The 17371-nt window shown below is 35.0% G+C and overlaps 1 protein-coding gene across 1 annotated transcript in view; it reads right to left on the reverse strand.

Moving 5' to 3' along the window:
- Nucleotides 1–749: 749 nt before the first annotated feature.
- Nucleotides 750–17371, reverse strand: part of LOC136853085 (carboxypeptidase N subunit 2-like) — a 48747-nt gene continuing 32125 nt past the window's right edge. Inside the window, exons 2-4 of the mRNA XM_067128393.1 lie at nt 11425–11626; nt 8502–8726; nt 750–7006 (exon numbers count right to left, since the gene is read on the reverse strand). Coding sequence (XP_066984494.1) covers nt 5507–7006; nt 8502–8726; nt 11425–11622 — 1923 coding nt within the window. The 5' untranslated portion in view covers nt 11623–11626 and the 3' untranslated portion in view covers nt 750–5506. The remainder of the gene's footprint in view (nt 7007–8501; nt 8727–11424; nt 11627–17371) is intronic.

The following is a 17371-nucleotide window of genomic DNA, read 5'->3' on the forward strand; positions in this document are numbered from 1 at the left end:
TTGTAAGAGACTAGGTTATCATACAGCATATAAAAGAAAAAGAATGTCAGAAACCAGCTGAGGCTCCAGTAACGTCGACTGAAATCCTCACGCGAAGTTTGGGGTTTATGCTAAAACGTGCTTTTCATCAGCATCTATGAATATATATATATAAAAGTTCACATGACTAATGTACATATATTTATATATCTCTATATATATTTTTGTGCTCTTGTTTTATTTCCTAACACAGAGGATGGTCTTTGCATGACGTGGAGAACTTTTGATTATGTGATCTCCCTGCTATCACTTACTACTGTCAGCAGTACACTGAACATCGGTTTTCCATACTGAAATATGGGAAGGATTCTAATGCACTCAATTTCAGCAACTAAATAAATATTCCAATGTACTACAGTACTTTATCAATGGTCTTACTTCCAACATTAAAGCGTTTGTCCTATGATCCAATTAGGATGCCTGTCATTTTTAATTAATCTCTATACAGTGTTCAATACTTCCTATCTTTGTAACTCAACTGTTGCAAAAGAGTACAGTACATCTAAAATTCTCACTGGGTTATGATAATATTTTAGTGGGCCAAATACATATTAATGACTTAAAAAACATTATAAAATAATATATATATATATAGTATATATATATATATATATATATATATATATATATATATATATATATATATATATATATATATATATATATATATATATATACATATATATACACACAAAGTATATTAAACATTCTTTTTATTTTATACCTAAATGGCGTCAGTACATCTATTTTCAGGTTCTTGCTTTATGGGCAGTGATTAACTGTACCCTAAATTGAAGGTAAACCTGTACCACATGATAATGTACATCATACCAATTCCATGAAAATCACATATACCCTCAAATACACATATACTGAATTAGGACCACATGACAAGTACTGTATAATTTTTTTTCAGTCAAATGAACAATACTATATACAAAATTAAAACTAGTATAGGGCTGGTTTCGACTCTTGTTGACCATGATAATTAAGTTACTTAAATACCTTCATTTGCTTTTCTTAAGCAACGAACATGTATTAAAACCACTAATAATAAATAAGAATAAAAGAATAATCATGTCTGACAGTCATAGCCTATTCAGTGATTTATTCCTCTGAATGTTTGTCAGTTCCATTATTTCTCTAAGGTACGGTTATCTGTCATTCTAAAGTAGGTGTATACAATATAATACAGACAACAGTGGAAGTAGGGTGACACCAGGGTTTTTGACTGTTAAGTTGTCAGCCGTTTCGAAAGTATGGTGTAAACTGTAGCTAACTTCCTCTAGTACACAACGTCTAATCATTCTTTTTGATGGCTATGGTACACTGAATTTGTTTCTTTGACAGCGAGAATGAACCTACTGTTATTTCAGCATGTGGATCATGTGAAACTCAGGAAACAAATATTTGTAAAACTACAGCTGAGTTTAGTTCTGCAAGTTTAAATAAGTTTGTTGAAATTGAAGAGCTTAAAATCACACACATCATCAACAGTCAAAAGCCCCAGGTGCAGAAAAAAAAAATTCCCCTTGACCACACATGGGTGTTACAGGCACTACCATGGTTACAGCCTGCACTAGAGCACACTGACCATCATGAAGTGCAAAGTTCAATGCTTAGATTCAGTACCTTCAAGTAACTGTAACATGCAAGATTTCTATGAAGACTCAAGACTTGGGAATGAGGACATCCTAAATAACACAAAGGAATTTTCATTGAAGAGTTTGTTAAAGATATTTTACTGGTTTTCTGATTAGTAATGGTGACGTCAACACTGGCTTTACCATAATTAAAAACACATTTTATCCTTAGGTTGTGTTACTGTCATTAAATCTGTAAAATGATACAATTAGATGAAAAAAACTGTCCGCAAAGGAGAAAAATTTGGTTCTGCCAAGGCCTGAATAAAATTCCAGGGTTCGTAAACTGCTGTTATAAATTTTATTATCTACAATACCAAAACCCTTAGAGCAAAATCTAAAAGCTACTAAAGTAAATTTATTATCTACTTAACCAGATTGTCTTATGAAATTAGAATCACATCCATCACTGAAAATAACGAGAACAAAGCCATTACAGAAAACTATGAGAAATACTAAAATAAGACCTACAGTTAGTGGCGGACTGTTTGCTAAAGGTGTCTTAGGCTTAGTGATGGGGTAGGTAAACGAAATTCATTCTTTACAGATTTGAGGCTTTATGAGCGTCTGGGAGCCCAGCCTACAGCCAATGAGAAGTGACACACCAAAAATATTACCTGTATAACCTATCTTTGAGTTGCTTGATGGAGAAGTGTAGCTAGGACAGTCGAAAAGCCTAGGTTCATATTGCAAAACTCCCTCTATGAATGTGGCCTTACATTCATCCTTTGCTTAAAGTTATTATTTCTGGTCAAATCTGAGAATGATGTTAATGCTATATAACGCTGATCCATAAGAAATTCCGCTGTCTGATGATATATGATGTTAGGCTTTGGAATTCTAAGCAGTGTCACCCATTGATAACTTGTATCAACTCCTTTCATGGTACACCTATACAACAACAAGAAAGTCAAAATGATACAGTGAAAAAAAATGTAACTACAGCAATTAAACGACTTTTATCTGTAGAAGCCTACAGATGAATACGTGACAGTACAAATAAATTTACTTGGTCAAAATGACCTTACCTGCACCATGTAAAAATGCATATTTTGAAATTTAAAGGATTATTCTAAAAGAAAATTGCTTCTTTTTTTGTAAGAGTTGATACTGACAGAGACACCAATGAATAACATCATCAGGCTAACAAAAATTCCCCATCTCAAGGCAACGTTTCTCCCTTCTAAAATAGGAAGGGATTATATCAGCAAAAAGTTTATTTTATGGAGGGGTGTATAAAGGGTCTGTACTTTGCTATAAGTGACCACATTGCCATATCCACAGATTCTCCAAGATTAGAGTCCCGAGAGAGAAGGAAACTTTGATGCTACTCTTATATGACAGAACACTTAAATAAATCACAGTACAAATCAAATTGCCATAAGAGAAAATTCGATCAATGAAAACTCAAAATCTCTTTTGCATTTAAATAACCTGCGAATGTCACCTTATCAAGTCTTGAGTTAACGTCTTTCTGTTTTTATTAAATAGGAAACTGCACAGAGGCATGAGGTATTTTCTACTCTAAACCTGACCAAATCTGAGAGTTGATCTTTGCAGTAGTTTAGCCACAATGAAAACGGCTGTGCTGGAAGAGCTTAGACACAGTAATGCTAACTATGATAATAAAAATATGATTCTCATGTAGACACTGGTACCGGTGAGTTCACCAGTACCTCTAGCAATAACACAGGGTATGTTACACATCACCAGTCATGTTTGTTTACAGATATTCAGCTGTCCAGTTTTCACTACCAATCTGGTGGACCCCTCTACGATACTACAGCAATTTTCAATGCATAATTGAGAGTTCTCAGCTAAGTTACAGGTAAGCTGAATGTTTAAGATACAAAATGTTACTGTAAAATGCATACTGGAATGTCCTCATAGAAAATCTAAGATACGTTACATGGTTATGCAGTAAGACTATAGAAAATACAAAAGATACTAATGATGTACAAGAATATGATAAATTACATGAAAATGACAGCCACTGAAAAGCATAACCAAACATTGCTACTGAAAACTTATGGTGTAATTCGATTTCATTATTTTTTCACATATATTTAGCTTAAAATAAAAAAAAAAGAATGAATTCAAATCCATTATTGAATTGTTGCATCCAAGAAAGCATAAAGCAAACCTCCAGATTTACACAGAAACTTGAACAAAACTCGTCATTACTAAAACAGTTCTAATATTAAAAATCAGTTTCACTTAACTTAAAATCACAAAAGATCCAATATATTAAGTGTGTTCACCTTAGGACAAAGGCTTTGCCTACCATAATTATGCAATTTGTTTTATATTCAATTATAGTACCAGTATATCCTGTCTGAACTGCATATTATCCTAAACCTTCAAATTTAAAGATATAAAATACAACCAAGTTCCTTATGATAAGGAAGTGGTCTTTATATGATCAAATTAAGACCAGTGTGTAACTTGATTAAAGCAAAATAACTGAAAACAACTTCTGTGAGTGTTGAAGAAGTATAAACTAATCTTAAGAATAGTTTTGAAAGAAAAATATAGCTTCTTCAATTATAAATTTCCTTACAAGTCTAGCTATATAGATACTGGTGTATACCATATGAGAAGTACCCTTGCCCACACTATATGAGAAGTATAAGGGCATGACCTCTGGAAAAGTCAGTTTTTTGCCTATTACAACACTTCAATGCAAGTGCCATACCGTCAAATAAATGGAAAATATCAGAGCCTGAAGCTGCCCAGTATCCATATGATAAGAGCTGAAATAAAAAATAAATGCTGGAGTTATTATCTTCAAATTCTATGTACATTACTGGTGAATATATTGAACTTTAAAAAACTCAGGCAGCTCGATTAAGCATTTGAAAGTTATACATAACCGAATAGATTAGTTGTCTATATTCAAATGAAGCCTGATGAGAGAAAAGGTACAGATTATCATAGAGATCACCTAAAATATATCTTACCAAGTATCGTGTCCTTGTGGACTTCGCGTCCTTAAATCACTTCTCTATATATGTTGCTAAATCTAAGAATGCCTTATTTGGTCACAAAAAATATATTTATCATACACCAACACATGCATTACAGTACCCACTGTAAAGGCCTAGAAAGTCTAATAAAAGGCTTAGTCGTACACCAACACCATTTTTGTAAAGGAGTTTTGTCTAGAACATAAATCAGAATTCACAGGGTTACATAAAAAGTGCAAAATATCGAAAGCACAAAAGAAAAAAATCTGTCATGTTTCTTGAAATTAGACAAATACATAGCCAGATTATTAATTTTTTAAATAAAAACAAACAAAGAATGAAAACTTTTGGTGTCATCAACGTAATGGGTGACAACTTCCCCCCTCTCCCACTCATCCCAGTTTAATGGGTCCACAGTGAATCAAACCTCTCTTTTCTGGAAGAAGAAGAAGCATCGAGATATTCCTGTTGTACTCACTTTCACCTCGAGTTCAAGTCCCACCTCGATGGAAACGGGAGAGGAGGCTAACCACGTCACTACGTTACACATCACGTCACCACGTAACAAATTACTGTAAATGCTGTGTGAGCGATGTATGTCAGTTTTAGGAATACATCACAGTAGAGCACATGATTCCTTATATTATGAATGACACAAACATACAGTGACGTTTCAGATTCTAACCTGCTGATGATACGCTAACATTCTGGAACATCTAAAAGCATCAAAAACGCACTGCAGTGTTTATTTTTTTCCAAAAAGTCTCGGTTCTAAAAAGTGAGTAGGCAGTACAGTAGTCTTATAAATGCTGACGATCACACATTTTTCCTATCATATTTAGAACCATAAAAGTAGCCTCAGGACCTGCCATTCTGGGCAGTTTTCCCGTTTTTGCTTTTTATTAGCTCGTCGATCACTGCCACGTTGTTCTCAGTCGACTCCTTCTTAATACTGTCGGGGGAATCCGCGTTGTCACCTTTGGTCATGTCGTGACCGGAGACGTTGTTTTGCATGTCCTCCCTCACGTCCTTGTCTGGAAGGTGGTCAAGGTCCTCCTCCAGGGTGATGTCGGTGTGGTCCGAGTGCAGCGCGGGGTTTTCGTAGAAATGGTGCCTGGAGTCATTTTCGTGTGTGTAATAAAAGGCTGTGTGGCGGTTGTACATCACGATGCCTACTACTAGGATGATCAGTAAAAGAATGACCACCACTGCTGCAGTGACCACTGCAAGCACCAGGGAGAAACTTGATGAACTTGCACTGGCAGCAGCTACATCAAATGTTCCCTCAGGGCAAGGTTGCAGTTCTAACCCGTCTATTTCAATTATAGGCTTATCGTACATTTCTATGGGCGACTGACATTTCAGACATTTTGGGGCATCTACGTCAGGCTGGCAGGCTTCTCTAAAAGCCTTTGTATTATTAAGCCAAATTTTCAAGTATGGGATATGGCACTGATCACACGACCAAGGGTTCCCATCCAGTTCAACATTATGGACACGATCTAATCGCCGCAAAATAATTTCTGGCAATCCCCTGAAGTCATTCTTGCGAAGGTCAAGGATGTGTAAACTCGGCAGTGAGTGGAGAACATCCACGGGGATGTACCGAAGGCTATTGCTGGACAAATTGAGGACCTCCAGTTTAGCCTGAGAAGCAAACATAGTTGGCAACAGTTGATTCAGATGCATATGACTGAGATTCAACTTCTTCAGTTTTATCGCTCTCTTGAGAAGGTCTCGTATATGTTCCACGCTAAGCCGGGTGCTTCCAATGCTAAGTTCATGCATGTGGCCGATGACTGGGTTAAGATGGCGAAAGGAGGCAAACTGCAGTTTGTTATTGGAGGACAAATCGATTGCTAGGACAGCGGAGTCTTCAAAGGCCATTCGTGAAATCTTCTCCATTCGATTTCTTGAAAGGCCAAGTTCTTGTAAAGCCAGCCCTTTGAATGTATAATCTTTCAGCTCAAAGATCCTGTTCCCATCAAGATAGAGGTGTCTCAAATAATCCAGGTCCATGTATTCTTCCGGGGCTAACATCGTGATATGATTGTTTCGGAGATCGAGTATCTCTAAGCGAGGCACAACTCTGTACACGAGCGATTTCACCATCGTCAGGCCGCAGTCTGCACACCGGAGGGTTGTCAGTGAGGGAAGATCTTTCAGTACCTCTGGTTCTAACTCCCGAATTGCATTGCCACTGAGATCTAAGGTCTTAAGGCGGTTCAGCAGGAGAAACATCCGGGGGGCGAGGCCACGTAACTTGTTCCTCGCCATCGTCAGCGTTTCTAGATTCTCCAGAGACATGAAAGTTGCTGAGGCCACAGAGTTAATATGATTGTCATCAAGGTGCAGCGACTGAAAGAAAATGATACAGATTAGTATGGGTGATAATCATAAACCTGTACAATTCATAAGGGATAAACCCTTGCTATAAATTGCAATATACAATACTAACGTATAACACCTCTGGAACTTTCCAGTGAAAAGGAATATAAAATGCAATGAAGATTGTTGATGCCTTACACCACTGTCAACAAAAAAGCTGCCTGATATAATTCCCAATTACTGCGCTTAAGGAACTCCCATGATAGCATCTTGTCACCATGTCAGCTTTTTGCAATTTTTCATTCTTAAAGACAAGGCTGATATCTATTTTTCATTCTTAAAGAGAAGGCTGATATCTATTTTTCATTCTTAAAGAGAAGGCTGATATCTATTTTTCATTCTTAAAGAGAAGGCTGATATCTACTGAACTATATGATTAATTCAACTGACAGATTGTCATTAGGTTGGCTACCATTTTTCCAAGATTCACTTGTTACTACCTGGTCAAGACATAATTCACTGAGCTCTTCTGTCTGGTAAGTCAGTTGCTGTTATTATTATTATTATTATTATTATTATTATTATTATTATTATTATTATTATTATTATTATTATTTACAACGAGCATATGTTCTTATGAATTATGCCGAAATGCCATGAACTCCCCAACAAACTTCCACAGAAAAGAATGGTCATGTGTGAAAAAATGAATAATACTATGCCTGAGAACAAAACTGTTAATTTTGAGACAAATTCTGAACTATCTAGTAACAGATGAGACCGTCTACAGCCAGCCTAAATATTTATTCTCAATTTCAAGACAAGGTACTTTAAATGTTAGCTGAAGCCACTGGGAGAGTTCAAATGAAACGACAGTGTCAAGTAATTTCGTGTATTTTAACACATCTCCGGGGCACAAAAATAGGCAGAATTAGCAAACTGCAGATGGAGCAAACATCATTTTAGGGTTATAACCTACAAGAGTGGACTTGATTACACATCTATGATGCATTTTAAAAAATGCATCATAAATGTCCTCGACCCAAAAAAAATACCACTGCGTTGGCTTCACTTGACCCACGGAACCTATGTGATTCGACCTCAGAAATGGTGCCCTAAAGTTTCATTTTATAGTAGAATGCATTTTAAGTATCATTCACAGTATCCTCATCAGTTTCAGATTAAATGAGCTAAAATGATAAAAGGCAAGAAATGAACTTCACAGGTTCAAGTGAAAAATTTCTGTGATTTTCATTCAAAGGATAAAGTATTTTGTGAAAGTTTTTCAATCTTATTTCATTCTAGATGCTAAAACTGAAGGTTTTTGAGATTCTTGCAACATGTCATCACGGCAAGAAATTATAATCATACTTCATGTGCAAAAAAACTACGAAACTTCTCATCCTCTCTGAAAGGGTACTCTATTGGCAAGAATTTGAAAAAAAAAACCCAGAAAAGCTAAACCACCAACAAGGCACCAGGTTGCCCATCCAATTACTTAGGGGCAACCTAACGCTTCACTAACCTCAAGTGACCTCATGCCCCTCAAATGCGAGTCGAGGAGCAGAGTGATGTTGTTGTTGGTCAGGTTGAGAAGCCTGAGGTGTCTGAGGCCCCAGAAGGAGTTCTCGCCAATGGCTGGGACGTTGGACTTGGTGATGTGGATTTCCTCCAGCTGGGACAGCGTCGAGAAGATTGGACCCACCGTCAGCGTGTTACTCTGGTCTTCGGGGGCGGTGATGGTGAGAATCTGCGGATAAAGGGGCGGGGTTTAATGCCCAGTTGCTTAAATGAAGTGTGTTGTAAAAGGATGTTTTTTTTAATAGCCAGTTGGTAAAAAAATGACTAATGTATTTTTATTTTAAAATGACTGAATTCTCTGTTTGTGTAAGGTGTGAAATATATTGGTGTTTTCATTCTCAGTTGCAAAATTAGATCATCTCTGAAGGAATGAGTCGTTTAATGCTCTGCTTGTTGAAGAGAAAAAACACAAGTGCTTGCAATTCGTGCTTGAGACAAGGGTTAAGTACTGATTTTCTCTCTCTCTCTGGTATATGCAAAATAACACCAAAATTTCCAAGCTTCTCTTCACAAAAAAAAAAAAAAATACAAAGAAGGAAAAGGATGATTTTTTTATCGCATTTGGGAAATGTTGCATAAACAGATCATGTTTTGTTACCCATAATCTATCCAGCTATCCATTCACAAAATCAAAAGCTGAAAAGGGGCCATTTCTCCCTATTTGTGTGTGATGCTCTCAACACGAATTTCACACACCAATGAATTTCGTCCACTTCCCAAAAATCTTCGTCTTACCGGCCCCATTTTCACCGATCGATATGGTATCCTTTCCCAGTGTTATTTTCTCCTTAAATTTCGTATTCATCTTTTATGGTTATTTCTTGGATGCTCCTCCGACACAATTTCTTTGAATACATGAATATTTTCGCTGCCTTTAACAAGTCCTAGCGTTTTATTATACACTTTCCTGGAAAAGTGAATCCCGAGTTTCTATTCTTCTATTTCGTTTTTGGCGGTTTCTCTGGTTCATTTTTATTTACACAAAAAGAGAGATCAACGCTTCTATCTGTCTCTCTCTCTCTCTCTCTCTCTCTCTCTCTCTATCTATCTATCTATCTATCTATCTATCTATCTCTCTATATATATATATATATATATATATATATATATATATATATATATATATATATATATATATATATATATATATATACATACACACACACACACAACCTACAAATAATAATAATGTCATTAGAGTCACACTATATGAACAATTCTTAATTACAAGTAAATGTTTATGTGAATGGTTTATTTTAATCATTACTCTCTCCTGGTAATCTTTTAAGTATTATTATTATTATTATTATTATTATTATTATTATTATTATTATTATTATTATTATTATTATTATTATTATTACTAAGATCAATGCATGCTTAAACAAAATCATCTCTATACACCAAAGAATTAAACATAAATCAAGTCTGGAAATGACGATCATCAAATCTGGGAATGTTATATTTTCTGTTTGTATTTTCCTATCGATCAAAGTTCTCCAGCGACCTCTGTGCCGTTTCAATGCAACACTAATAAGAAATATGTTTATCTACAGGTCCACAAAAGCTAAGATGTCTAAGAAGGACCTTTGAAACACTGATCGAATCTGTACCCCAGATTGTATTCTTTTAATCAGGCCGACTAAAGCTAATATATCTAAGAGGGACCTTCAACAACGTATCTGCATCCTTTTAATCAGAGGTACAAAAACTCATGATCTCCACATCACAGGACAAAGTCCAGAGCTGAAGGAAGGATCAAGGAAATATAACACTGAATTCGAGTCATTTCCTTCCCAGCTTCCCTGAACTATTGTTGCTTTTCTTTGGCAACCATTAAAGATTATTTTCTTAGATTTCTGCCTTCATTGAAAGCGTAAACAAGTTGCTGGCAATGGAACGAAGCAGGAAGAATGAATTGCATAGTTTCTTTCCACTGGCAGTTTCAATCTTGCCCTTCAATTTGACCACTCGCTGGGGGATGAGGTGGGGAGGGGTTTCATTCAACTTTATTTCGCGTATTTGTATCTGAGGCAATTCTGCACCCGCATGTAGCTAGCAAACTTTTGGAAAAGTTCCTTCGTGTTTGACAATCCCGTATTGAGCCGGGCTGGTGGGGGGGGGAACTGGGTTTGTATGAAGAGAATAAATTTTGGTTATGAATTCCTGTAAAAACTAGGTTTTGATGTACTGTACAGCTTTGTTCTGTTGATCTACGTGAAGTGATTTAAGTTGTGGAAGGGGATAAGCGGCCTGGTGTGGCCCTTCGCATTTTGACCAACCAACAGAGCCAACTATTGCACAAACAGTTACAGATTTTTAGCTATAAAAAAGGGCCTCATTTGTATTACCATGAGAAAAACCACGAAAATTAAACCCCTACTGAAGTGATAAATGCGCACTATGAAAGATTAAATTATCATCCATCTACATACTACAATGATACTAGATCTCTTCACCTTACAAAAAATAAACACACACAGTACTGAGAGAGAGAGAGAGAGAGAGAGAGAGAGAGAGAGAGAGAGAGAGAGAGAGAGAGAGAGAGAGAGAGAGAGAGAGAGAAACTCTTAGTGATTAAGAGAGAGAGAGAGAGAGAGAGAGAGAGAGAGAGAGAGAGAGAGAGAGAGACTCTCTTAGTGATTAAACAAGAAAGATAGAGATAAAGAGAGAGAGAAACTCTCTTGGTGATTAGACGAGAGAGAGAGAGAGAGAGAGAGAGAGAGAGAGAGAGAGAGAGAGAGAGAGAGAGAGAGAGAGAGAAACTCTCTTAGTGATTAGTCAAGAGAGAGAAGCAGAGAAAGACAAAGACAGAGAGAGAGAGAGAGAGAGAGAGAGAGAGAGAGAGAGAGAGAGAGAAACCCCACCTTCGTGTCCCGTTCCATGTCGAAGACGGGGATCGGATCCGTGAGGCTTCCGTTGTCGCAGACGACCGTCTTCCGTCCCGTGGCGTCGTACTCGCATTTGCACGACCGGGGACACCGTGCGGACGACACGCACGACGGAGCTACGACGAGCACGGCCAGCCACACGACCCTCCACGTCCATGAGTAGGGTCCCTTCATCGTGCTGGAAAACGAATGGATGAATGAATAATGGGCGAGATGCAACAGTAAGGATAAATGTAAGTGGATGATGATGTGGAAGAATAAAAGTCAGGATAAATATATAAGTAATGGGGTAAAGATAACAGTGGGAATAAACACGAGTAGACGAATGGAGATGAGAATCAATAATAATGGACAAAAGAAGAAAATGACAATCAATAAGAGGATTAGTATTTGAATAGGAAGTGGACAACAAATGACGCTGAAAACAAGCAACAATAAAAATGGATGAAGGTAAGTGGGAATAACTTAAGTAATGAATGATTGACGAAACGACAATAATTACATCAATAATTAAATGGAACGACAATAATGACATCAATAAATAAATAACATCAAAGCTGAAAACAATTATATGAAGCCCTATCAAGACTGAATTTGTTAAGTAAATTCTCATAACAACGTATTGAAAGTCAAACGTTGATATATTATTATTATTATTATTATTATTATTATTATTATTATTATTATTATTATTCAGATGATAAACCCTATTCATATGGAACAAGCCCACAGGGGCCATTGATTTGAAATTCAAGCTTCCAAAGAATATGGTTCTTCATTCGAAAGAATAATGATAGAAGGTAACGGGAAATACAGAGAGAGGAGATCAGTTATTAGAAAGATAAATAAATTAACAAATTAATAAGTAAACAAATAAAAAGTATGTAAATTATTAATCTACAAGGAAAACTGTATTAGGTTCTTAGAATTCGAGTAGGTAAGACTCTCTGCAGTTACAAATAAATCCAGTGATAAAAATTTGCATAAGAACATACAAATACAGAAATTTCTTAGTCTTCGTGAATAAGACACTGAATACGGTCTTTGAAAGGTTATATAAAGCTAATAAATATCATTATGTAATGTCCGTGCACTCAGATTAAAATATAACAGCTGTTGTAACTTATCATAGGAACGGATGATTCACTGCATACCTATATTAAAATGCAATACATATATGTATATATATATATATATATATATATATATATATATATATATATATATATATATATATATATATATATATATATATATATATATATATATATATATATATATATATATATATATATATATATATATATATATATATAGATATAGATTTATTCACACGCACGCACACACACACATAAATATATGTATAACTGAATCACGAAAATATGGAACGTGATGAATATATAAATAAAGACAAAATCCACAAAGGAAAGAGAAACAATGGAGTGTTGAAAGGCCTTGCAACGATCCACTAATATATATATATATATATATATATATATATATATATATATATATATATATATATATATATATATATATATATGTGTGTGTGTGTGTGTGTGTGTATAAATCTATATTTACATATATATATATATATACATATATATATATATATATATATATATATATATATATATATATATATATATAAATATATATATATATATATATATATATATATATATATATATATATATGCATTAGTAAAGTATTGATATATAAAATTTACACAAGTAATGACATGACAATCTTCACAGAAAAAAAGTTCGCATGAAACATGAAAACACTTGAAGAAAAACCCACGAGAACAAACAAAGACACTCACGCAAAAAAGGGATAAAAAAACCCCGCAAAATAAGAAGCGCACAATGAAATAAGGGAGAAAATGACGTCATAAAAGGGACAAATACGACAAGAGACCCGCCGTGCCTCCTCGTTTAAAAGGGCGGACATCCTTCCGCTCGGCGGACGCGGAATCACAAAACCCGGATGTGGGATTAGATTTGGGTTTACGATTTCACAAAGCCCATCTTTCCTTATTTCCTCTCTTCTCTTAATTTTTCCTCCGGTTATTTGCTCCGCTGTTGTGCTTCTTTGTTCGTCTAAATCTTGCCACTTTTATCAGTGTCACTTGTTTCCCCCCTTTATTGTATCTTATTTGGTTTCTTGATATTACGTAGATGTCGTTCTGTTTAGTAATTTCTTGTTATCTGTTCTCCAGTTTACATTCATCTTATGGTACCCTCTTGTTTTTCTTTTGTTTATACGTGTTACTTGCTTCCTACTTTACTGTATTTGCCTTATTTTATAGACCTTAACGTTTTGCTTTGTTTAGCAATATGACTTTATTTCATTTGTCATCCTATTATATTCGGTATTTTAAGGGATTTCCTGGTTTTGCCTGATGTTTCTTTATCGTAACAACTAAAGAAAATTCTCATAAGACGCTTAGTTCAGTAGTTATGTTCATACTAAGTAAAATACATATGCAAATCTAAAATGTGTAATTTAAATAAACGAAACGATTTATGATTGTATTTTCAAAATAATATAACGCAGAATGTAAGGGCAAAATTTAATACCTTATTATCAACATAACACAGCCTTCAAAATGAATGGGTTATATCAACAAAATACACTGAATTTTTACGAAGCTTTGAGGTGGAGAGATGAATTGGTAGACGTACTTGAGAGAAAACAAGAAAACTAGTTTGGGAGAAGGGCCCCAAAAGGAAAAGATGAAAAGAACAACGGAAGTGGAAAATACAAGTTAAGAAAAGGTGCAAAGGAAAGAGACAAAGAGGGCCTTTCCTAATAAATTGTTACCCTGAGACTTCCTTGACCACCGCTATCAAACTTCGGGGGCCCCTCAATTCTATTTTCCCAGAGGTAGGCCTACTCTTTTTTTTCCTTTACCATTCATATTCTTATCTTCATTTACGTACGAGAGGCGGAGCTAGACTACAAGAACATAGGACTGGTTATTCATCCCATTGGCGTTAGCAATATAACGCATTCAGTTCATGAGACTGCAAGGAATTCTTTTGCAACATTTTAACGCAATGGTTTCTAGTGAGACCCACAAAAAAGTTCTTTACTGTACTGACACAAGGCTTTCTAACTGGAATGACACAAGCGTTTCTGACTGGAATGATGCTAAGGTTCCTAGCTGGGCTATCAATGATGTTATGGTTTCTAGATGGAATGATGCAATGACCCAAAGGTTCCTACTTGGACTGACATAATGGTTCCTAGGTGAACTGGTACACAAATTTCTAGCTGGACAAACACACGAATTCCTAGCTGGACTTTCACTGATGCAAGAATTCCTCGCTGGACTGGCATGGGAGACCCAAGATGGACTATCACTGATACAAGGGCCTCTAGCTTGATGTGTATAAATTTCTAGCTTGAAAGACGCAAGGGGTCTTAGTTAGACTGAAATTGACAGTAGGATCCCTCACTGATGCAAGGGTAAAAAGACTGTTACTGTGGGAATGAGGGATGGGTTCCTATTCTAACTATTACAGGAGTTCCTGAAGGGACTGGAACAAGGTTTCTGAGTTGGAATATCACTGACAAAATGGGTTGTAGTTTGACTGACATGAGGGCACCTCTCTGAACTGACACAGGAGTTACAAGCTATACTGACAAAACGGTTCCCAGTCGGCATGACCCACAATGCCAAGCAGATTTACAGCAAGCTTTACAAAAAAAAAAGTATGTCACCGAATCAAGTATTGAACCTCTTGCTTTTCTAATTTGCTACTCAGGCCTCACTTTGACCCAATATCATACACCAGATTCGTAAGGTTTGTCGTATGTCTCCAAACACCGATTTTTTGGGATGAAGTTGCAAGTCTATGTCCACGACCCAGTGATGCCCACTGGGGCTGGAATGTAAGTGGCAATGGCTTCAAAAATTCACCGAAATGACACTCAGCCACATGTTATAAAAAAATTAAGTAATACAACGATTATAAGTTGAAATTTCCTCTAAATTATATAAGTTCATTTTCGAAGAATTATGGCACATATCTTACACAATCGTATGAAATGTCATGAAAAAATGTATATTTAGACAGAAAGCTTTCACTATTGACTGCTGGCAGTATCGAACTGAACTGTTCAAATATATATTTTTCCTGACAATTCATATCATTGTTTAATTTCCTTCTAAATACTGTACCTGTGCAATGACACTGCACTGATGGCTTTATATATATATATATATATATATATATATATATATATATATATATATATATATATATATATATATATATATATATATATATATATATATATATATATATATATATATATATATATATATATATATATATATATATATATATATATATATATATATATAATGTGTGTGTGTGTGCATGCGCGTGTGTATGTTATATATAATATATATTTTTTTTTAGACAATTCAAAATATTGCTGTGGAATTTCCCGTCTAAATATTTGTGTGCAACACTGCATTTATGTCTCTCCATTATATATATATATATATATATATATATATATATATATATATATATATATATATATATATATATATATATATATATATATGAACTGAACTGAATTGAATCCTTTATTCCAGCTATAAGTCGTATACATTAGATAAAATTTTTACATATACATTTCTTTACAAAAGACTTTACAGAGAATATTGCATAAATATTCATACCTTTATAAGGTATAACTTTGCATTTATCAAAAACCCTTTTTTTAAGTCTTAGTAAATTACACAATATAAAATAACTATTATAAACTAGACATCTAACTGATTACTTTTATGCCTCGCTAAAATGAGATTATATATATATACATAGTATATATATATAATATATATATATATATATATATATATATATATATATATATATATATATATATATATGTAACAATTACACAAAAGTGTATGTGTTTGCACGTGAACCGACCTACCAAACAAACCCAAAGACATACTTCGGTCAAAATCATCATCATCGCCGTATAAAGGAACTGACGCTGAACAAGTGTATCCGTACTCACAAAAATAGGCGAAATAAAAGAAAACACTTCGCTGTTACGACCAGCTCACTCTGTCTACCGCCCCTTTTCCCATCTGGCCTTGATGCTTCTAGTTCGGATGTTACGACTCTGAAGGGGAACTAACATGGCTAAGGTGGGGAGAGAAATTTGAGTTTTGCGAAAACGAATGTATATCAAAATACTTTTTACATCATATATATATGTATATATATATATATATATATATATATATATATATATATATATATATATATATATATATATATATATATAAATATAAATAAACATCACTAATAAGCTGCTGTTGCTAAACCATAATTTGCAGTCAAAGAAATCAAGCTACGTCCAAAAACGACAAGATTTCAGAGAAAATGTCACGAAGACACTAAAGAATTAGAGTCTATTTATGCATAATATATCTCTGTTTTTCTCTTTCTCTCAGAAAGGTCTTTCGAACAGATATGAAAAAGCTAAAGCCACAAAACTGTGCAGAACTAAAATAAAATTTTAGTCGTAACTTCGATAAGGCTACAAAACTTTGCAGAGCTAAAATTTCTTTAGAGCCATAACTTCGAAAAAACTAAGGTATATTTTCTTGTACCTGGGAAGTGTACGTGTGAATTTCGTCTGTCCTTAACTCGACAGCTTACTTTAACAGAGTAATAGCAAGTTAAGAGGAAAGTTATGAAGGGAGAGGGTGAGGATGGTGGCGGGGGGCTAGCAACGGAGAGCCAAGAATGCTCTCTTAACTCACTTCTTTAGATAGTTACACCGTCCGCGAGTCTCCACGCAGGGTTGAAAAGCGGGGCATCCCCACTCGACAGGAGCCTGTTTTATGGCTATTACCTTTTCCTCCAGTGCTTCCGTCACTCTT

This window comes from Macrobrachium rosenbergii, chromosome 26 (genome assembly GCF_040412425.1).
Source record: "Macrobrachium rosenbergii isolate ZJJX-2024 chromosome 26, ASM4041242v1, whole genome shotgun sequence".
NCBI classification, from domain to species: domain Eukaryota; kingdom Metazoa; phylum Arthropoda; class Malacostraca; order Decapoda; family Palaemonidae; genus Macrobrachium; species Macrobrachium rosenbergii.